Raw genomic sequence first — 24776 nt, forward strand, 5'->3', positions numbered from 1 at the left:
TCATAGTAAATACTGAATAATTCATAGTGGACACTGAATAATTCATAGTGGATACTGAATAATTCATAGTGGACACTGAATAATTCATAGTGGACACTGAATAATTCATAGTGGATACTGAATGACTTGTCCGGTGTGTTTCGGATCATCGTCTGAATGAAGGTGCCCAAACTTGTGCACGTGCTGCTTGTTTATCCTCTACACTCTTCTACTGCTGCCGCTTTTACATCAACACGCTTTCCGCGCGCCGTTTAAGACCCACGTCCGTGTGCGGTGGGCGGGGCCAAACCCCCCCTCCCCTCGCGCGCCCTGAGCGCGCGCTCACAGCCCGGGATCCCGTCTCCTTTCCGCCGCTTCTCTCCTTCTGCCTCTGTGTTTTCCCTCCCGTGTCCTCCTCCTCCTCCTCCTCTTCCTCTTCTTCTTCACCTCCATTCTTCTTTACTTTGCTCGCTCGTGGAGAGACGGATGCCTCGCGCGGGGAGAAGCACTTTCTTCCTCTTTCTCCTCCTCTTCCTCGTCACTCTGATGGCGCGAGGTAAGCCTGAGATCCAAAACAGTACACCTCACTCTCACGCCTGCACGCGAGGAACTGCAGGCTGCTCGAGCGCGCGGGCGGTTTCGGCAGTGCAAGTTTGCTGCGTTTTGGCACAACCGTTACGCGCGAGCCTCCTTGCGCCAAAACTACCAAACTGACTCCGGAGGACCCTCGCGCGCGACTCGTTCAGCCTGCAGGGGATTTGCGGCTACGTTAACATGTTTAACGTGTCTAGGTTGCGTGGGTGCGCGCGTGCGTGTGTGTGTGTATTGTTGCGCGCTCCACTGCGCTGCTCTCTGAATTAGTAATCAGTCTGGAGTCGAGCAGAGGGAGTGTATTCCTGCAAGCCTGCTGCCCTCGCGCGCTAATGGGCTCTCTTTATTGAATGGGCGCATCGTGTAGCTCCTGCCGTGCCCACTTTAGGGCCAGTGGCTTTACTGGTTATCGAATTCTGATGGCTGTGGAGCTCCTAAAAGCTGATGGAGATGATGGAGACGGTGGAAGGAGTCGTAGGATGCATTAGGACCTCAGCAGGACATTCTGAAGCCCCTGGTTGGGACTTCCTCCATTCATTCTGTATGGGACTCTTAAAGGAGTGCTCCAGTGTGTTTCAACCTGACCTCTATCTGAAGCGTCTGGGGGAGTCGGGCGATGAACACAAACCAGCATTTCCATACGTTTTGCTGAAGCCTGAAAAGAACCGAAAACCTGTTGACGTCAAATTTGCTTACAGTGAAATTCAATGGGCAGACGCTGAACACTAGCTTAAGCATCCGTCCACTGGACTGACCATATGTGATGTTATCTCCATGTTCTCCAATCCCACATCATCTATTCCTGTAGTTTCGGAGCCCCTGTTTGGGACTTCTTGCATTCATGGTGTCTGGGACACTTAAAGGAGTACTCCAGCGTCTTTCAGCTTTACCCCTATCTGATGCCACCGGGGCAGGCGGGCGATGAGCACAAACAGGCATTTCAATACGTTTCTCAGAAGTCTGAAAAGAACCGAAACCCTGATGACTTGATACTCGCTTATAGTGAACTCCAATGGGCAGATGCTGAAGATTCGCTTAAATTAGCTTATAACTGGTCATATGATATATTTAATATGATATAACTGCCCTATTATTCAATACCAAATTTTAGAACCTAACTATGAAAAGTATTATCAGCATCTGTGAGCCAATACGCATGCTCATTCTCAAATCAAGGCTACTGATTGGTCTCTGTAATAGAAATGGCATGATTCCACTTCCAATATTGAAATCGTAATTATCGGTCAATACTGATATATAAAATACAATAATAATTTAATTGAGTGGTGATGATCCAACATCCTGACCTTACACATGCTCTTGTCGCTAAAATAAGCAAAATCTAGAAAACCCTTCCTTGGACAGTACAGACAGTGAATGAGCAGGTGTCCCAATACTTTTGTCCATATAGTGTGCCATCCATCTATAACCAATACATACCTGTATACCAATACCATCTAAATTACATCCTTTATGCACATTGTTAACTTTGTTGCTTCTGTTGCAGTCAGTCATTTTACTCGGTTCCATTCATTTCCTGCCATTTCTGCTTTAAGCCACACCCACTTTTGGTTTTTGCTTATGTAGAGGTGGTTCCGTGATTGGTTGATGAAAACAAGCAACAGATATCTGGATCAGGATTGATATAGACATGTGTTTTAATATCACTCAACCCTGCGCAGGAGTATTCCTTTAAAGGTGTACCAGTGAAGCCACCTCCTCAACAAGTGTGAAGGCTGCGAGCTCCGGAGGCTGCTGTAGTTTTCCTGAGAGGCTCTGAGTCTCTATGGAAACTCACTCGGATCTGGTCGGGATGTAATGATCATTTGAACGTTTCAGTGGGATAAACGAGGGCATCTCACTGCCTCATCCAAGAATCACTCAGTATGAGTGTTTGGGTGAGTCAGTTTAGCAGGCGCACACACACACAGATACACACACACACACACACACACATATACACACACACACACATACACACACACACTGGGCTGTAGGTATTCCAGTGATTTCCCCGCACCGCTTAATTCCTCACAGTGCTTTGCGCGCCCAGAGTATTAGAATAGCGACTTCGCCTGCGGCTCTGTAGTGTGTGTGTGTGTGTGTGTGTGTGTGTGTGTGAGTGTGTGTGTGTGTGTTTAATTCTAGCAGTGTGCGTCTCCTTCTCTGAGCATCACCTCTGTGCAGGACTGATCATGAGGTCAGAAAGAGAGAGATATGGAGGGAGAAAAAGAGAGAGGGAGAGAGAGTAAATAGAGCGATAGAGAGAGAGAGAGAGAGAGAGAGAGAGAGAGAGGATATATAAAGAAAAAGATAAACAAGAGAAAAGACAGAGAGAGTCTGAATGAGGGAGGAAATAAAAGAGAGAGAGAGTCTGAATGAAGGAAGAGAGAGAGAATCTGAATGAGGGAGGAAATAAAAGAGAGAGAGAGTCTGAATGAAGGAAGAGAGAGAGAATCTGAATGAGGGAGGAAATAAAAGAGAGAATCTGAATGAGGGAGGAAATAAAAGAGAGAGAGAGTCTGAATGAAGGAAGAGAGAGAGAGAGAATCTGAATGAGGGAGGAGAGAAAAGAGAGAGTCTGAATGAAGGAGGACAGGAAAGAGAGAGAGAGTCTGAATGAGGGAGGAGAGAGAGAATCTGAATGAGGGAGGAGAGAAAAGAGAGTCTGAATGAAGGAGGACAGGAAAGAGAGAGAGAGTCTGAATGAGGGAGGAGAGAAAAGAGAGAGTCTGAATGAGAGAGGAGAGACTAGAGAGAGCGAGTGTGAATGAGGGAGAAGAGAGTAGAGCGAGAGTCTGAATGAGGTATGGGAGACACTAGAGAGAGAGTCTGAATGAGGGAGGAGACACTAGAGAGAGAGTCTGAATGAGGGAGGAGACACTAGAGAGAGAGTCTGAATGAGGGAGGAGACACTAGAGAGAGAGTCTGAATGAGGGAGGAGAGAAAAGAGATGAGAGAGTCTGAATGAGAGAGGAGAGAAAAGAGAGAGATGGAGCGAAAGTAAGAGATAGAGAGAGTCTGAATGAGAAAGGAGAGAAAGAGAGCGAGAGTCTGAGTGAGGGAGGAGAGAAAGAGAGTGATTGAGAGAAAACAGATATAGAGAGATAAAAGAGAGAGAGAGAGAGAGAGAGTAAGGGAGAACAGAAAGAAAGTCCATAAGAGAGAGAGAGGGAGATCTGCTTTGTCTGGCTGTGACTTACCCGGTGGGAAAGTTCAGATGCTTCTGTTGCCTCAGCTGCTCTGAAGGCAGACAGAAGAATGTGACATCACACCAACGCACACACACACACAGGCGCACACACACACACACACACAGACACACACACACACAGTCAGTGGCCGCAGCAGCTGCAGCGCTGATATAGCAGTGATTCAGCTCTACAGGGTACAGAAGAAACACAGAAGCTGGGGGGCTTTATACCCCTCTAGCCCACGCCTAGGATTAGGCAGCATGGTGCCAATAGTTGTTGATTTATCTGCTCCAGAGAGTCCTAATCTATTGGCAGTACCTCTTTATAGGGGCTAGACAAGCTTTGTGAGTGACTTTGCACATCAGTGTCAGCAGCGGGTGCAACTTAAAGTAGGTAAAAGCATGCAGTAGAAGGGCGTCCACAAACATTTGGCCATAGTGTAGATGTAGGAATACGTTAAAAAAAGGCAGTTCCTGCCACCACCTTCTCCTGCAGTAAAGCCCATAGACTCGTTAAGCGGATAGCGTAGGCGTGGAGGTGCGTGGGGGTGTGTGGAAGCTGCGTACCTGCGAGGGTCTGTGATTTAAGAGTGTTTCCTGCTCCAGCCCACCTGATCCACCGCGCCCAGGGCTGGGTAATTAGCTAACACACCCACTACGGCAGCGTTAAAGCCGGGAAGAGCGGGAATCCGCGCAGGAACGTGGCTCCCCGGGGGCCGGAGCGCAGAAATCCCGCTACAGTAAACATCCGCGTCTGCAGATTTTGGGCAGTAGGTAATCTCTCACAAATAAGTCCACTGCTGGTAAGCCTGCTTTTGTCCCCGCGGTGTGTTTACGCCCCACTATCTAGGCCATGTTCATAGCCTGAATTTAGCCCAGGCTCCAGCAGCAAGGCTCTTGCGCAGTGCGATTGCGATGGGTGGAGCACTGGGGTGGATGGAGGGGGGAACTTCAAAGGAACAACCTGACATGGGTTACATGACTGATCAGGGTTGATCTCCCATGCTTCTCGTCATGCTGGTAGGAGATCAATGAAGGTCCTCCATCAGCAGTGAGACAGAGTTCTGAAGAGCGTCTACTGTTGCTCCACCCGAAAGTGGGTTTCTCCTAACTGTTGCCCCACCCACAAACATGTTTTTCAAATATGTTGCTCCACCCACAAATGCATTCTTTCTCAACCGCTGCTCGGCCCACAAATGCATCCCATCCTAAATGGTTGCTCCACCTATAAATACACTCTTTCTAAACTGTGGCTCCACCCACAGATGTAGTCTTTTCTAAACATTTGCTCCACCCACAAGCGTGTTCTTTCCTACCTGTTGTTCCGCCCACAAAAGTATTCCATCCTAAATGGTTGCTCCGCCCATAAATACACTCTTTCTAAACTATGGCTCCACTCACAGACATAGTCTTTTCTAAACATTTGCTCCACCCACAAGCGTGTTCTTTCCTACCTGTTGTTCTGCCCACAAAAGCATTCCATCCTAAATGGTTGCTCCACCCACAAATGCATTCACTCCTAAATGGTTGCTCCACCCACAAATGCATTCCATCCTAAATGGTTGCTCCACCCATAAATACACTCTTTTTAAATTATTGCTACACCCACAAGCATGCTCTATCCTAAATGCCATTCTAAATGGTTGCTTCGCCTACAAGAGCATTCTTTTAAAACAGCAGCTCCATCTCTGAAGAGAGTTGCTCCACCCACAAGCATACCTATTGCTCTGCCTACAAATTCATTCTTCCTTAACAGTTGCTCCGCCCATAAATACACTCTTTCTAAACTGTTGCTCCACCCACAAACGCAGTCTTTTCTAACAGTTGCTCCACCCACAAATACGTTCATTCTAAATGGTTGCTCCGCCTACAAGAGTATTCTCTTCTAACAGTAGCTCCATTTCTGAAGACAGTCGCTCGAACCACAGAGAGCTAATTTCAATGCACTTCTAAACTGTTGCTCCACCCATAGGTATATTGTTTTGCTCCACCCACAAATTCATTCTTTCTTAACTATTGGTCTGCCCACAAATGTGACAAGTGGAACTGTGGAACTGACGGAGCTCTATCCGGTACTTTTGGGATGAGCTGGGGAGTTGGGGATAATGAGGAGGAGTGGTGATCATCATCCAACATTCTGACCCTCATATTGTTTGCTCTTGTGGCTGAATGCAATCAGATCCTCACAGCAATGATACTTTAAATCTAGTAGAAAGCCTTCTTCCCTGGACAGTAGAGACAGTAACTCCAACAGAAGCAGCATCAGCACTTTTTAATACCTGTATTTCAGAAGAAACAGTGAATGAGCAGGCGTCCCAATACTTTTCTTTTTTTATTTAGTGTATCTCCTGAGGACGTCATACCACCACCACACGGGATAATGTGGCTTTAAGACTGACTTTGACGTGCTGTATATTGCATGTGCGTCAGCCGTCGCTGCGAAGTGTTTACAGCCAGCGCGTCACTGGTAGGCGTCTGGAGAAGCGCTTATGGAGTCAGGCTGAACCGACAGGACCCCTCAAATCTCCTCAGAGGAAGCTCGCGCTCTTTTTCCTCACGTCTTTTTAGCTGCGGATCTGAGCTGAGCTGAGAAAGCTGAATCAATGCAGCTCCAGCTGAGAGACACTCAGCGGTGAAACGTCTGCAGTCCCAAAAAACACCCCACACTCTTCACCTTCACAGCAAAACGGCTTCTTTGAAAGTCACTCACTCTCACTTTTCCCACCCTCAGCCCCCTCCCTCTCTCACCGCCTGTCTCTGTCTCGGTCTCTCTCTCTCGCGCACGCTCTCGCGCTCCCTCGTCTACAGTCTAATTTAAACTGGCTTCTGACGGGGTCATGCGGTCAGCCGCCCACTTTCCTGATGTGGACTCCGCTTCATATACAGGTGGATTACAGAGAAGAACAGAAGGTAGAACAGTCTGCTGTGGAGCTGCTGTAGTGCTTATTAACGCGTCTGCCCTGACTGCTGACGTAGACAGCTGTTCCTCCACCCACAAATGAACTCTTTCCTGACAATTGTTCTGCCCCAACTGAATTACTCCAAAACCGCTGCCCTGCTCTGCAATGCATTAATTCCTACATGTTGCTCCACCCACACATGCATTAATTCCTACATGTTGCTCCACCCACAAATGCATTCATTGCTACATGTTGCCCCACCCACAAATGCATTCTTTCCTATCAATTGCTTCACCCACAAATGCATTCCTTACTACCTGTTGCTCCACCCACAAATGTATTCCCTGACTATTGCTCCGCCCACCCGTGCATCTTTGATAGCTGTTCCTCCACCCACAAATGCACTCTTTCTTAACAATTGCTCCTTCCACTCATGCATTTCCTGTTGCTACGCCCACAAATGCAGTCTTTTATGCTTCTTCATCCCCCGTTTAACATATTTTCCAGACTGTTGCTCCACCCACAAATACATTCCTGACTGTTGCTCCCCTACATATACATTCTTTCCTGACTATTGCTCCACCCACAATTGAAAGCATTTTTCCAACTATTGCTCCACCCACAAATGCATTTATTGCATTTATGCATTTATCGATTGTTGCTTCACCTATAAATGCACAAATTTATAGAAAAACCCACAAATGTGTTCTTTCCTGACTGTTGCTCCGCCCACAAATACTGCAACCAATGACGAGCCACCTTTCACAGGGGTCTTTCCCCTCCTTCTCTGTCCCTCCATACACACACACATATACCCCCCCCAACTCGTGATCCACTGAGACAGTGACAGTTGTCCCAGTGCAGCAGCCGCATCACACACAACACACACACTGTGACGCATGCCCTGGAAAAAAGTACACACACACACACACACACACACACACATGTCTGTGCCCTGCAGGCATTCAGTGTGTGTGTGTGTGTGTGTGTGTGCGTGTGGTCCCTAGGTGGCAGGAAGAGTTCTCCTGTCTGATTCTATCTGCAATACGTCTCTTCCACTTACACACTGTACCATCTACTACTCTCTCACTCTTACACTCACATTTTACTCTCTCCACCTGTACTCTCTCTCTCTATCTCTCTCTCTCTCTCTCTCGATCTCTCATCTTGACTCGTTCTCTATATTGGGATGAACTGCAGTGAAAGTGCTGAATGTTAGTATAAAGAGTAAAAGCCACGCCAGAACATCACCCAACACCAGAACATCACCCAACACCAGAACATCACCGAAAAAACATCACCATAGCAGAACATCACCCAACACCAGAACATCACCCAACACCAGAACATCACCGAAAAAACATCACCATAGCAGAACATCGCCCAACACCTGAACATCACCATGGCAGAGCATCACCCAAAACCAGAACATCACCCAACACCAGAACATCACCCAACACCAGAACATCGCCCAACACCAGAACATCACCGAAAAAACATCACCATAGCAGAACATTGCCCAACACCAGAACATCACCATGGCAGAGCATCACCCAAAACCAGAACATCAGCAAAAAAACATCACCATAGCAGTACATCGCCCAACACTAGAACATCGCCCAACACCAGAACATCACCATGGCAGAACATCACCCAACACCAGAACATCACCGAAAAAACATCACCATAGCAGAATATCGCCCAACACTAGAACATCGCCCAACACCAGAACATCACTATGGCAGAACATCACCCAACACCAAAACATCACAGAAAAAACATCATCATAGCAGAACATCACCCAACACCAGAACATCACCCAACACCAGAACATCGCACAACACCAGAACATCGCCCAACACCAGAACATCACTGAAAAAACATCACCATAGCAGAACATCGCCCAACACCAGAACATCACCATGGCAGAGCATCACCCAAAACCAGAACATCAGCAAAAAAACATCACCATAGCAGTACATCGCCCAACACTAGAACATCGCCCAACACCAGAACATCACCATGGCAGAACATCACCCAACACCAGAACATCACCGAAAAAACATCACCATAGCAGAATATCGCCCAACACTAGAACATCGCCCAACACCAGAACATCACTATGGCAGAACATCACCCAACACCAAAACATCACAGAAAAAACATCATCATAGCAGAACATCACCCAACACCAAAACATCACCCAACACCAGAACATCACCCAACACCAGAACATCGCACAACACCAGAACATCGCCCAACACCAGAACATCACTGAAAAAACATCACCATAGCAGAACATCGCCCAACACCAGAACATCACCATGGCAGAGCATCACCCAAAACCAGAACATCAGCAAAAAAACATCACCATAGCAGTACATCGCCCAACACTAGAACATCGCCCAACACCAGAACATCACCATGGCAGAACATCACCCAACACCAGAACATCACCAAAAAAACATCACCATAGCAGAATATCGCCCAACACTAGAACATCGCCCAACACCAGAACATCACTATGGCAGAACATCACCCAACACCAGAACATCACAGAAAAAACATCATCATAGCAGAACATCGCCCAACACCAGAACATCACCCAACACCAGAACATCGCACAACACCAGAACATCACCCAACACCAGAACATCACCCAACACTAGAACATCGCCCAACACCAGAACATCACTATGGCAGAACATCACCCAACACCAAAACATCACAGAAAAAACATCATCATAGCAGAACATCACCCAACACCAGAACATCACCCAACACCAGAACATCGCACAACACCAGAACATCGCCCAACACCAGAACATCACTGAAAAAACATCACCATAGCAGAACATCGCCCAACACCAGAACATCACCATGGCAGAGCATCACCCAAAACCAGAACATCAGCAAAAAAACATCACCATAGCAGTACATCGCCCAACACTAGAACATCGCCCAACACCAGAACATCACCATGGCAGAACATCACCCAACACCAGAACATCACCGAAAAAACATCACCATAGCAGAATATCGCCCAACACCAGAACATCACAGCAGAACATCACCCAACACCAGAACATCACCCAACACCAGAACATCACCCAACACTAGAACATCGCCCAACACCAGAACATCACTATGGCAGAACATCACCCAACACCAAAACATCACAGAAAAAACATCATCATAGCAGAACATCACCCAACACCAGAACATCACCCAACACCAGAACATCGCACAACACCAGAACATCGCCCAACACCAGAACATCACTGAAAAAACATCACCATAGCAGAACATCGCCCAACACCAGAACATCACCAAAAAAACATCACCATAGCAGTACATCGCCCAACACTAGAACATCGCCCAACACCAGAACATCACCATGGCAGAACATCACCCAACACCAGAACATCACCGAAAAAACATCACCATAGCAGAATATCGCCCAACACTAGAACATCGCCCAACACCAGAACATCACTATGGCAGAACATCACCCAACACCAAAACATCACAGAAAAAACATCATCATAGCAGAACATCACCCAACACCAAAACATCACCCAACACCAGAACATCACCCAACACCAGAACATCGCACAACACCAGAACATCGCCCAACACCAGAACATCACTGAAAAAACATCACCATAGCAGAACATCGCCCAACACCAGAACATCACCATGGCAGAGCATCACCCAAAACCAGAACATCAGCAAAAAAACATCACCATAGCAGTACATCGCCCAACACTAGAACATCGCCCAACACCAGAACATCACCATGGCAGAACATCACCCAACACCAAAACATCACAGAAAAAACATCATCATAGCAGAACATCACCCAACACCAAAACATCACCCAACACCAGAACATCACCCAACACCAGAACATCGCACAACACCAGAACATCGCCCAACACCAGAACATCACTGAAAAAACATCACCATAGCAGAACATCGCCCAACACCAGAACATCACCATGGCAGAGCATCACCCAAAACCAGAACATCAGCAAAAAAACATCACCATAGCAGTACATCGCCCAACACTAGAACATCGCCCAACACCAGAACATCACCATGGCAGAACATCACCCAACACCAGAACATCACCAAAAAAACATCACCATAGCAGAATATCGCCCAACACTAGAACATCGCCCAACACCAGAACATCACTATGGCAGAACATCACCCAACACCAGAACATCACAGAAAAAACATCATCATAGCAGAACATCGCCCAACACCAGAACATCACCCAACACCAGAACATCACCCAACACCAGAACATCACAGCAGAACATCACCCAACACCAGAACATCACCCAACACCAGAACATCACCCAACACCAAAACATCACCATGGCAGAACATCACCCAACACCAGAACATCACCCAACACCAAAACATCACCATGGCAGAACATCACCCAACACCAGAACATCACCTAACACCAAAACATCACCATGGCAGAACATCACCCAACACCAGAACATCACCCAACACCAAAACATCACCATGGCAGAACATCACCCAACACCAGAACATCACCTAACACCAAAACATCACCCAACACCAGAACATCACCTAACACCAAAACATCACCATGGCAGAACATCACCCAACACCAGAACATCACCCAACACCAAAACATTACCATGGCAGAACATCACCCAACACCAGAACATCACCCAACACCATGGCAATGCCAAAACATTGTCATGGCTAAACATCGGCCCACACCAGAACATCGGCACGCAAAAACATCACCACGCCATCATTTCACCATGTTAAAACATCGTCCACACCATAACATCCAGTCCAGAGTTTGGGGACAGTGTCTGAGTCTAGTTTTGACTCAGAGTCTGAGTAACATTTTCAGAGTCTGGGGACAGTGTCTGAGTCCATGTAATGCTCCAGTGTTAGGAGCTTTACATGTGATAGGGGGAGAGTACTAATGAGGGGGTTGGGTAATTGGCTAATCTAAAATTGAGGAGGAAAACTGGGTAAAAAATATGCAGAAATTCTAGGAGTCACAGTAGTTACACTGACTTCCTTAGACCTTCAAAAGCTCCTTTACACACACACTCCTTATACACAAATGGTTCTTTAATGGCTGGCTTACAGAACCATGCTGGAGTTCAGTGAGCTGTTTAGAACCACCCATTCTTTCACTAATGTGTGTAAGAAGGGCAGACTGCATGGCCTGGGTCTTGATTTTGTATACCAGTGGCAAATAGACTGAACAAGACACATGAATTTAATGATTTAAAAGGTGTGTCCCAATACTTTTGTCCATATTATGTGTATATATACAGGTATAAATAGGAGTGGTGGAGTGGTTTTGGGAAGTCCATTTTAAAAGCTTAATGTTAGCTTACTATCTCCATTCCATGTTCACCTTCTGTGTGTGTTTGCTGTTGTGGTACACCTAGTTGGAACGGCCAGTTGTGTCCCAGTTTCAGCCGTCTTGCTGATGGTTTGAGGTCATGCTGAAAAATTCTGTGGTATACTGTTAAAATATCAGACCCTTAAAGCACTTGTGGAGGTTCTTCAGTTTAAAACTGTGAAGGAACCTCTAACAGTGCATTGAAGATCCTTCTAGGAACCTTTGTCCTCTAAAAGCTTTTTCTTGACGGTTTCTCAAAGCACCATCAGAGGTTCCTCCACAATTTCAAACCTCCAAAAGTGCCTCAAGGATCTCATACTTTTAACAATGTCATTATCCGTCTTCATTATTCCATCCACTCTGAGCAAAGTAGCAGTTCCACTGGCAGCAAAACCGCCTATGAGAAACCGAGTATGAGACTACCACCACCATGCTTAACAGCTGGTACAGTGTTCTTGGGGTTAAAGGCCTATATAAATATTTCTACACACCCCTGGAACATCATTTAAAGATTCAGCGTTTTCTGAGGTCATTAGTAATTAGTCTTTTTAATGGCTACAGTGAATGAACTCGACCGACCAATCCGAGCACTCTGGACCTCATTCTCATGAAGCGCTATTTTTACGTTTCCAACAAATCTTCTGTTTCTGCCATCGTCACCAGGGCAGCCTGTGGTTAATTATGCTGATGAATAACACTACTGCTGCTGCTGTCCTGCGCTGAGTCACATATGTCCACTGGCTTGTGAAATGAAAGAGCAGGGTTGATCTAATTGGTCAGGAAGGGCCGGCTCACAGAGATTTACTGACCAGCAGAGTTTATTCCCAATCCTAACATTGGACAAGACACACAGCTCATCTGGCTTTTTTTCGCTGTTTTATTAGTGGTTTAGCCTGTTTCCTAGCCAGCTTCAGTGCAAAAGATAGATGGGCGTGGTCCGCACATTCAAATGAGCACACTTGACTGACATCAGACCCGTAAGGTCTCCCAGACTGCTACGTCACTCGTGCATTAACGAAACACAACAGCATGTGCAAGTGAGACGTGGAGAAATGACTGAAACAGGCTCTACATAATGCTGGTGGTCCTGTAGATCCACTGGCTTTGCTATAAAGATGGTTAGCTTGTCTGCTAACGTTTGCCGTGCTACTTTGGACTAAGCTATGCTAATATGTATAAGTTAAAGCAACACTATGTAACACTGTTACCTTAAAGTATCACCTTCAAATCATTGTGATGTTACACTGACCTAGAAATGGGAGACTAGCACTGCTATCGTTGCTGTTTCTTGGTGCCGTGGTGTTTTTAGCCTGCTAGAAAGAACTTGTTCTATTGGTTGTGTTAAGATATTTAAATTGCTCTTGTTTGATTGGTTGATTGCAAACAGCCTAAAGTTTGTACATTTTGCTAATAAAGCTAATTTGCAGTATTTGAATCATTTCGTAACTGTATACAGCATTATCATCGGTATGAATGGGTTAGCTTGTCTGCTAATGTTTTTGTTTTGAGCTAATACTTACTATACTCTACTAATAAGTAAAAATCAAGCTAATCAAAGCTTATATTTAGATCAATACATAAACTATGCAAGGTTTCCCATGCTATGATGCTGGTTAGCATGTGTGCTAATGTGTTTTGTGATAAAACGTACTGTGTTAATGCTGCAAAAAGTGAAGCCACTGCAATAAAACCAAACAAGAAGAGTATTTTCAGTGCTGGGAAGACACTTAAGCCTGATTCTGACACAAATCCGTAAATATTACGGACAAACTTCCACCAAATCTGACTCGACAGCTCTGCAAACTCTTAGCCTTTCCTGGGTGACTCACAGAGGAACAGGGACACCGGGTGTTCTGCCAGCTGAAACTCAACGACGCTACATCTTTCATTTTTAACAAAGACAATCGTACGCATCGCAGCTTCAGTTGGCTTGAGTCACTTAGCATTTCTTCCGAGCACAGAATGTCCCGGACAAGTTCCTTCTGTAGACGAAAAGGTCTGAGGGAGTAGGACGTTAGAAGTTAGACGCCACTTCAGTTTAGAAGTTTGTGGATCTTCTAAGCCCTCCAGACTTCATAAAAAAAGCTAAGCTCTCACACACTGTACTTTTGCACTCTGAGCCTTATGTGTTTTAATCGACCTGAAGTTTTTTTTCTATAATTAATGGACGAAAGGCCTCGTTATCCTTGGCTAACCCAATTAACACAGAGGGCCAATGGAGAGTTAACAAGTTGGAAGTAATTAAAAGGGAGGAATTAAAACAACACACACACACACACACACACACACTCTAGAGGCAGAGCGGCAGAACTGTATGCCAATGTGTTTAAGTCTTCCGAAGCTGGAACTCTGAAGCTCGAGTTTAGGAGCTCGTAGCTTCTCGTAAGTCACTGCATATTAACCTTCTAAGGCTTTCTAAAGCTCCAGGGAGGGGAGAGCACTAGAAACTGGTGCAAAAGGTTCATTGGAGTCTTTAAGGCTTAGATTTGAACTTCTAAGTACTTCCTGTTGGGCAGACCTATTAAATACAGGGAGCGAAAAATATGGACCCCATGGTCCCATTTCCTTCCCTTCTATGGAAAATCTGCAACCAGAGTCTCAGTAGAGACCAGAGGCGGACTCAGACTTTTTTGGTGGTATCCCAGACCGCCTTCATTGAGCTTACAGTTCAGAGGCTGAGCAAATGTCCCCGCCTGGATTCCCAGTTTGTTCAGTAAGTGGAATGCTCCAGCAGTACTCCATGTAATGAACAGAAAGGGTGCCATTCAGGTCCTGCAGATGGCTGGTCTCTTCCAGCCAAGGCTGTCACTCACTTCCTCAATTCCTTAGGGAAAACTAACTGTTGGAATTTAAAGACACTGGTAAGGACTCATTTTGTCATTGAATTATATGGGGGTGGGCTAGATTGGCTAGACCTGTGGTTGCTTCACTTTTGAGGGACGTTGTCCATGTTTTTTACATTCACTGAGTCAAAACCAAGGGGAAGGCCAATGTAGCTGACCAGTTAGCATGCCTAAAGGAATAGTTTGGCAAATAAATTCAATTACCAAGACTGATCACTAACTCCAGATGCAGTCAATCAGCCAAGACATTTGGGGTATCTAAAGTAGAGATGATATACTAATGTTGCTAACAAACACTGGTTTTAGACAGTCACCAATCTCATTTCTGTAAACACACCCAAAAATCTCTCAACCTGCTCAAAACGCAGCCCGACTGTAGTCTAAAAAATCGATATAACATTAGCGGGACGGCGGTTGTAGGTGACTGGAACTGCTTTAACCTCAGCACAATGTGTGGTATCACTCCGTACATTGGGTTCCAGTCTTAACCGCAAATGGTGCTACAGAGCGGGATGTTGTGAAGATGATAATGTAGTTCCAATTAAGATGGATCTGTGTTGTTTTACTAAATTTAAAGAGCAGCTACATGAAGATAAGTCCCGGGTTAGAAAACAGCGTTAGCATCTAGCATCTGGCCCTTTGTCCTGAATCCGTTCAGGAATCTGTAATAGGCTTGTGTTTGTAGATTCTGACTGACTGTTGTCTGTAAACATGAACAAAAGGATATTAGCATGGTTACAAAATGGTAGGTGCAACCGGGGTCGTCCCTGTGTTCAAGGGTCCTGTGTTGCCGGGGCTCTTTATTTGCTAATTGAAATATCTTGGAAACAGCCCCATATTTCTCAGCCCTGTGTTTCACTTTTCTAGGAATTGATTAATTACTAATGTACAGACTATTGTATTACAGGGGTGGGTCCTGTTGATTAAGCTGATCCAGGCATGCTTTAAAAGATGGGGTATTGGCAATTTCAAGCCCAGTCTATTTGCATTCCTTTGTTTTTACCGCTGTGGTCCAGCAGAGCTCCATCTGGTGTCCTTTAGCTGCCATTAAAGGGCATTATTTCCCATCTGGCAACGGTGCGGAGCATTCTCAGAAGAGTGGACAACAGTTCAGAGTCTGCAGTGTGGAACTATTTTACAGTGGAACTTAGTTCTACTGCGCTTTGAGATGATTTCAGCACTGAACAGCTCCTTCTAAACCATGTAGCGTGGGCTAACACACACCGCCTGCTCTGAGGCGGCTGAGTGCTGGCTTATGTTTCCCCGCCGACATGCTCAAGTGCGTCATTGGCTCCTGAAAGCCGCCCCATTTACCGCTCGGCTGCACCTGGGGTCCGTGGCGATGGCTGAGGGTGACCTTTGACCACACAAACAAGGCATAGCGCTTTCAAATGGTGCGCAAATGAAGTGGGCAGGGGTGTTGGGGTGGGTATGCACACCCTGAGGAATGTGCTAAAAGCAAAATGCTACACGCACACACACACACACACACATGCCTAACACATTGCAATGAGTATTTCCATGGTTCTGGATTATTCATCACACTGTAAAGAACCATGTGGACGGTTAAAGGGCCCTGCTGTATGCTGATGGTTCTTTATAGAGCCTGTCTATACAGCAGCAAAAAGGGTTCTACTGTTATACTATTATTAAGTATAAGACCATTTTTAGTGCTATCTAGAACCCTTTTTTACCCTAAGTGCAGTCTTTAGCCTTTTAGTCTTACAGCACATTGTAATGGACAAATTGCAAAATTTGCCATCTCTTCTGGAAGCCACTGCTAATATTTCAAACCATGCGGGTCCAACCAATCAGTGTAAAGTGGGAGGGGCGGTCTAGGGGGTGGGGCTTATAAAATTAAATTCGATTAGATATGGCATGATAGTTGGAATGTCAGGGGGCCAAGCCAAGCATATTTTAATGGATTTGGATTGCATATTGACTATTTTAGGCCTGACACAGTTTCGATCCTTTGTTTTTACCACCATGTTCTAACAGAGCACCCTCCAGTGTCCTCTTGGCACCATTACCTGACATTCTTCCCAGCCTGAAGCAATATGGAGTGTTCTTGGGAGGAAACAGAAGTGTTTAGAGTCTGCAAGGTGGAACTAGCTTACAGTGAAACCTCCAAAACCACATGGAAAAGCCTGTCTGCAAGTATCACATAGCGGGGGAGGCTTTCCTATTCTCAGACACCTGACAATGAAGGGCTGTGGTGTTGACTGGGTTCAAACTTACAATCTCCTTTCAAGTTAGACAGTTGCGCCACTCTATATCTGTAAAACCGTGTACATTTCTGTGTCCAAGGTCAATTTTCTGCAGTGTAATTTGACAGCTGTAGGGTGGCCCTACGGTCTAACTGCTGCTCATCAAGATTGAGGAGGCCTTAAGCTCAAATCTCAGCAAGGGCTCAGCACTCCATTGTCAAATGCCTCCCAGTCTTGGGGTATTGTGTGATGGGTATTGTGTGATAAACAAATTTAAGGGGGCGGAGCCACTAAAGACTTAACTAAACTGTTTTTGAGACTCAATTCACTACGGATTGCTGACCAAACTGAGATGCAGAAGTAACAAATGTGAGTTAGGAGGCATGACTTTACATTTTTCTACAGTGTATGACCACACTGACAATATCGCGAGCTCTGACAGATGTGTTAGATTTGATGGCCTTGTGCTCTGCTGTCATATTAGTGCACATAAATATAGCATTCTCCTGTTGCTTTCCTGCTGAGGACACTCAGAAGGTGCTGTACTTTTACAGTTCTGACACATTTCCCTGTGTGTGCGTATGTGTATGTGTGTGTGTGTGTGTGTGTGTGTAGAGTGTTTCTCGTCTAAAGGCGAGGACAGGCTGTTCCGGCGCCTGTTCAGGAGGTATAATCAGTTCATCAGGCCGGTGGAGAACGTGTCCGATCCGGTGACGGTGGAGTTTGAGGTTTCTATCTCTCAGCTCGTCAAAGTGGTAAGAGCTTCTTCAGCATGTATGCCTGCAGACTTCCCCCAATATATAATACACACTTCCCCAATACTGTCCCAACAGGGCTGTGGTGTTGACAGGACATGCAGGTAGTTAGACAGTTGCGCCACTCTAGAGATATGAAATCGTGTACCAGGACTGTACATATTTGAGTCACTGTCTTACAAGAAGGCAGAGCTACATTAAGATGTGCAAATACATACCCTTACAGCTTATATAGTCACTGTAGAGAAGAACTGCCAATAGAATAGGACTCTCTGAAGCAGATAAACACATAAGAACCTATTGGCACCATGCTGCCTAACGCCAGGCTTGGGCTAGAGTAGCATAAAGACCCCCCAGCTTTGGGCTGTGGAGCAGTGGAACTACTGTGTTTTCTGGAATGATGGATGGTGGAGCTTATGAGATGAGTTAGGGAGTTGGAGTTAGGGAGTTGGAGATAATGAGGTGGGGTGGTGATCATCCAACATCTAACATCCTGTCCTCGCTAACACTTGCGCTTGTCGCTGAATGCAATCAAATCCTCACAGCAATGCAATGCTCCTACATTTTTAGCATTGTTTTTTTTTTTCGTTTTGAATTTTGGTGCAAATTTAGGCAAAATCTCATTAACATACGGTTTCGGTCAAAAGTTTCAGGACACACCTGGTTGAATGTGGGCTGATCATCATCTTGCAAACGTTCAACCCAAAGCCTAGGGAGGCCATATTTCAGTGTTTCATGGGAGGAGGAGGGGGGGGGGGGGAGTTGGGGGTGTAGGTGGAGAGGGGTTCAAGTTGTAAGACCGGGGCAGTGTGCATGTGTGAGGGTGGAGATACCTCCCAAACCATGCAGCTACAGGATGTTAATGTATACTAACACACATGCATTTATTCTTTTAGCTACACCGGTAAATAGCCTTAATAATCAGATAGGTGTGTCAAAACTTTTGACTGACACTGTACATTATTAAAAGCCATCAGTAGTAATATTGATCTTTGCTCTCTCTCTCTCTCTCTATATATATATATATATTACTGTAGAGCTTGTGGAAAATTCCTGCACAGCCTTTTCCATGAGGAAAGTGCTTTCCTCCGCCATCAGCAGAATGGTGCTTGGCCCCCCTAGAGGTCCAGCGAGATTCTGGCTGCACTCTCTGGGATTAAATCATCCACTCCTGGAGGGTAGAGCCTCCATGGCCACCGGCTTTTCCTCCCGTCACACAGCGGGCAGAGCGGACACACACCTAGATTGCAGATTATTCCCTTTCACGCTGCCGATCGTTCGCTTAGGGAGGGAGTTTTAGAGGACGCTGCTGCTGGGTGATTATGTGGTAGGGTGGTGGGGTTTTTCTAGTGTGATTACCGTGTTTACACTGGTGGGGCTTTCTGTGGGGACGAGCGATGATTGTTATGCTAAATGCAGCAGGAGGAGGAATGATTGTGGAGAGATTTAGGCCGGTACGGATGTGCGTTGCGTTGTACGGAGGGAATGATATTCATCCAGTCAGTCCCAAACACAGCAAGGATGTTCGGTAACCCTCAGTGCAGAGTTGGGCTGTTCTGTTGTCTGCTGTTGGACGTTAAGCTGGTCTAAAATTAGACCTCTCTCTTTTTCTCTCTCTCTTTCTCTCTGCCACTCTCACTTTTTTCCCATAGGATGAAGTCAATCAGATCATGGAGACCAACCTGTGGTTGAGACATGTGGGTGAAGTATACAGAACTGTGTGTGTGTGTGTGTGTGTTTGTGTGTGTGTGTGTGTGTTTCCAGGACATAAAATGTCCTCACTCTGGAGAAACTGACTTAATGTCTAATTATACAAACTGTAAATGCTTACATATATGCAATACATACGGGGTATGTTATTACATGTAATAAAAATTCTATGAAAATGAGCAAATGAAAATCCAACATTGATTTTGAACCATGCTTCAACAGACTCATTAAACAGGCCTGGACAGAAATGATGGTACCCCTGAAAATAATGTGACCAAAGGGACATGTTAAATCAAGGTGTGTCCACTAATTAGCATCCCAGGTGTCTACGATCTTGTAATCAGTCAGTGGGCTTATATTTAGGGCTACAGGTGGTCACTGTGCTGTGTGGTGACATGGTGTGTACCACACTCAACATGGACCAGAGGAAGCAAAGGAAAGAGTTGTCTCAGGAGATGATAGACAAGCATGATAGACAAGCATGCTAAAGGTAAAGGTTATAAGATCATTTCCAAGCAGCTTGATGTTCCTGTGACTACAGTTGCACATATTATTCAGAAATTTAAGATCCATGGGACTGTAGCTGACCTCCCTGGATGTGGCCGCAGGAAGAAAATTGAAGACAAATCAAAGAGACGGATAAAATGAATGGTAACATAAGAGCCCAGAAAAACTTCTAAAGAGAAGCTTCAAGCTCAAGGAACATCAGTGTCAGATCGTACCATCTGTCATTGTTTGAGGTAAAGTGGACTTCATGGGAGACGACCAAGGAGGACACCATTGTTGAAAACAAATCATAAAAAAGCCAGACTGAAATTTGCCAAACTACATGTTGACAAGCCCCAAAGCTTCTGAGAGAATGTCCTTTGGACAGACAAGACTTTTTGCCAAGGCATATCAGCTCTATGTCCACAGATGAAAAAATGAAGCACATAAAGAAGCACATTGAGGACATTTGTCTTCAATTTGCAAACGTAACTCGGTCCTGCAGATTTCTTCTGTACAACATCCGGAGAATTCGACCCTTCCTCTTTAGAGTCGCCCAGGTGCTTGTTCAGTCTCTCGTCACTTCCAGACTTGACTACTGCAACTCTCTTCTGGCTGGTCTCCCTCTGCGCACCATCAGGCCCCTGCAACTCATCCAGAATGCAGCGGCACGGGTCGTCTTCAATGTCCCAAAATTTAGCCATGTCACTCCACTGCTGCGTTCCCTTCACTGGCTTCCTGTAGCTGCTTCCCGCATCAGATTCAAAACCCTGACTCTGGCCTACAAAGCCAAGATCGGACCAGCCCCTCCGTACCTGATGGCAATGGTCAAAAGCCGATCCGCACTAAGAGCCCTTCGAGCTTCAAGTATGACTCGGCTCGACCCGCCATCCCTCAAAATCCGCGGAAGACAAGCGTCCAGGCTTTTTTCTGTCCTGGCACCAAAGTGGTGGAACGAGCTGCCCCTGGGTGTCCGAACGGCCGAGTCGCTCGCTGTCTTCAAACGCAGACTGAAGACCCACCTCTTCAGAGAGTACTTGGACGAATAGTTCTATGGTCGCCTTATTGTCTTGTGTTTAGCAATGTCTAAGCTTAGAGGTATCTTTTGAATTATTAGCCTATTCTAACTAGCTAAGGCTTTTCTAGGGTAAATAGCAAAGCACTTTGTAAGTCGCTCTGGATAAGAGCGTCTGCTAAATGCCGTAAATGTAAATGTAAATGTAAATAAAGAAAAGAACACTGTCCCTACTGTGAAACATGGAGAAGGCTCTGTTATGTTCTGGGGCTGCTTTGCTGCATCTGACACAGAGTGTCTTAAATCTGTGCAGGGTACAGTTAAATCTCAAGACTATCAAGGGATTCTAGAGAGAAATGTGCTGCCCAGTGTCAGAAAGCTTGGTCTCAGTCGCAGGTCATGGGTCTTGCAACAGGATAATGACCCAAAACACAACTAAAAAAAACAAAAAAAAAGTTGTGCAACAAAATATTAAGTTATGGGTACCATCATTTCTGTCCAGGCCTGTTTCATAAGTTTATTTTTTAAAATAATTGAAACATGGTTGAAAAGCAATGTCTGACTTTCATTGGTTAATTTTCATGGCATTTTTATTTATTATTACTTTTGTCAGATTCAAGTTATTTCTGTGACCATTGTGGGTTTTTCTTTCATATTTTGTCCATGTGTGTATATTATTACTTGCATACATACAGTAAAATGCATGTGTTTGTGTGTAGACAGAGAGATGGAGAGTGCAGAAGGTGTGGAAATGGAGACAGAGTAGAGAAGGAAATGGATCGGGCAGTTTGGAAACACATGATTGAGCAATCCAGTCCTGGTTAAAGAAAGAACAGATGAGAAAGCAAATGCTGCAAAGGCTATCAAACAGATTTGACCTGGGGTCAGATTCTTGCAGAGCAGATAGTCTTTAGGTCAGGCCCCTGGCGTTTCAAAGCAACCAGCTAGCAAAAAATGTCTGTCAGGAAAACTGATATCCAGCATGTCCATTTCAATGCGGAAGGGGCGTGTCTACCACACTCCGCACCTTTAGAATATACTGCTTGATTAGTCATTAGTAAATATATATTTTTTTCTTTATGGTGTAACGTTGTTCAGGGCAGTTCAGTGCTGGAGGATGTGTTGCCTGTGTTGATGACCCTGAACATGTTGTCATGACAACAAACACCTCCAAAACAATAATAGCTTAGAAGAGTAAAAAATTGTGAACTTTATTGAACATTAGGACGATGTGTCTTATGATGTAGCTCATGAACCGATGCTTGTGTATATACCAGAAAACTAGCTTTATAACTAGCCTCTCATTCTAAAATTCCAATAGCTAGCTGCACATGCTAAAAACCTCACAACTAGCCACACAATCTAAAACCCTGATAGCTAGCTGCACAAGCTAAAAACCTCACAACTAGCTGCACTAGCTTCTTCTGGGTTTCATTATTATCATTTAATTTATATGTTAACAGGGTGCCGGATTCCACAAACTAAGGGCCAGATCCAGCTTACTCCGGCACAAAATGAAGTCCTGGTGTGCTTAAGTGCTTTAGTACAGGGGTGCCAATTCAGCAATCTGCACAAAAGAGTCTTTATTCCTCATTGTCCTCATGACTGGAGCTCTAAATCTGTGACCTTGGAGCTCATTCGGTTTGCAGGGGGTGGTCAGAGCAGTCCAGTATATCATGGACCTTCCTCTGCACTGTGGAGTGCAGAGCTGCTTTAGAAAAAAGTGAGATGCTACCTTAGAGGACATCCTCACCTTATATGCGTTACTCACATCTGCCAGCAGCTGGGAACTCATGAACTCTTAGCGGGTTCTTCTGGTGGAGACACTTTTAGACACTTTAGTGTGTTGTCCTTCAGTATTTGGTGCTACAGAACACGCCCGGTGTGTTTTTTGGCCTCATCGGTTTGACAAAAGTGATGATTTTGTTTTGTTTTCATGTAGTTAAAAGTAGAAGATCCTTGAGGGACCTTCAGTTGAGGAGGTTCTTCCGTTTGAAACTGTGGAGGAACCTCTTAAAGTGCTTTGAGAAACGTTCAAAGAACCTACTTTTCGTCTAAAAACCTTCCTCACAGCACTTTACGATGATGCAATACAAGATCACCTGTCAAGCATGGTGGAGGTAGTGTGAAGGCTTGGGCCTGCACGGTTGCTTCTGTAACGACCTCACTTTGCTGCTTGATTTTATACACCTGTGGCAATGAGACTGAATGAAACACAATGATTAAGGGGTGTGTCCAAATACTTTTGTCCATTTAGTGTACATCCACAGTCACATTCAAAACTTTGCATTTCTCGGCAGCCGTAATTACAGAGCTGTGTGAAGTGGGTTCTTTTTCATGTGTGTGTGTGTGTGTGTGTGTGTGTGTGTGCACCCGCACCCTGCAGTATAGTGTAATTAAAGTGCATAGTGCCTGATGGCAGAATCCACATTATCACTGAACACAGAGAGACCAGCAGCATTTATACAGCACTGCTTCCCACAAAACACACACACACACACACACAAACACACTCACAAAATGTCTCAGTAAATCCAAAGACCACCATGGCATATATTTATAATGGTCCAATGGCAGCCACCCCCCCCTTCTCAGCACAGCTGTATAAAGCCATTCCATGTAGTTCCATATTCTTGTATTTACTTAACACACACACACACACACACACTCCATCACGACTGCAGATATTCTGGCAGGGCTTTTGACAGTGACATTTAGAAAAACATCTCGGCACACGGCATCCTGCTTCCTACAGAGACCATACAGCATATGACCAACATGGAGAACTCCTGCTGCCCTCAGGTCAAGTCGGAAATATCGTATTTACGAGACGTGCACCGCAAACTTTACGAGTTTTCAACCAGTTCCGAGTTGGGGAGGAAGGAGGAGTTTTTATTTTTATTATTTTATTTTTCCATTTTTATTATTTTTATTATTATTATGATATATTTATTTGAGGGTTTACTCTCATCCACACAGATAAGCTACTGATACTTCTTACTGGATACAAATATGGCTTAGCTAACGTTCATACTTTGATCTTTGTTTGTTTGTTTTGTTTGCAGTACATGAAAATATCGGCGCTGTTGCACAAAACCCTTGTATCTCCATTTTTTCCATTTTTCACTTTTTGACATAATGTGAATCTTGCAGTTGTTCTTTATAATGTGGCAATTTTTTTTTTTGGGGGGGGGGGGGGGGGGGGGTGAATGGACCAATTTTTACATTGAAGTATTTTTCTCTTGTTATTATTCTGCTAAAAAAAATGAGTAAAAAAATAAAAATTAAAAAAAGCACAGCTAATTCCCAGTAAGGACACATGGACAAACCCAATCAGAGCCCCCAAGAAGCCCCCTAGCTCTCGTTCCACCCATATAAGCCCCACATGAGCATGCTGGCTTGGTATGATGCTAGCAATGATAGAAAGGCTTCTGACGGCCTGGTTGGATTTAACAAGATTGAATTGCACTTACTGTGGAATTCAACCTTAGCGCTTGTGTATTTAACGCCAGTGAAGATCTACTCTTTCCGGCAGTCACTTCGTGCTCAAGATCATGTAGAGTTTAAGATGAGTGGCAGTGTACAACCCCGTCACGCGAAGAGACATGCCACATTTATTTGCAGAAAAACAAATCAGGATGGGGGCGAGGCACTGCGACGAACTGACATACACAGACTCCGAGA

At 45.1% G+C, this 24776-nt stretch overlaps 1 protein-coding gene across 1 annotated transcript in view; it reads left to right on the plus strand.

Annotated features, from left to right (window-relative positions):
• The first annotated feature begins 345 nt into the window (after nucleotides 1-345).
• Nucleotides 346-24776, plus strand: part of chrna6 (cholinergic receptor, nicotinic, alpha 6) — a 31628-nt gene continuing 7197 nt past the window's right edge. Inside the window, exons 1-3 of the mRNA XM_072670086.1 lie at nucleotides 346-535; nucleotides 17742-17881; nucleotides 19534-19578. Coding sequence (XP_072526187.1) covers nucleotides 466-535; nucleotides 17742-17881; nucleotides 19534-19578 — 255 coding nt within the window. The 5' untranslated portion in view covers nucleotides 346-465. The remainder of the gene's footprint in view (nucleotides 536-17741; nucleotides 17882-19533; nucleotides 19579-24776) is intronic.

This window comes from Salminus brasiliensis, chromosome 24 (assembly GCF_030463535.1).
Source record: "Salminus brasiliensis chromosome 24, fSalBra1.hap2, whole genome shotgun sequence".
Taxonomy (NCBI): domain Eukaryota; kingdom Metazoa; phylum Chordata; class Actinopteri; order Characiformes; family Bryconidae; genus Salminus; species Salminus brasiliensis.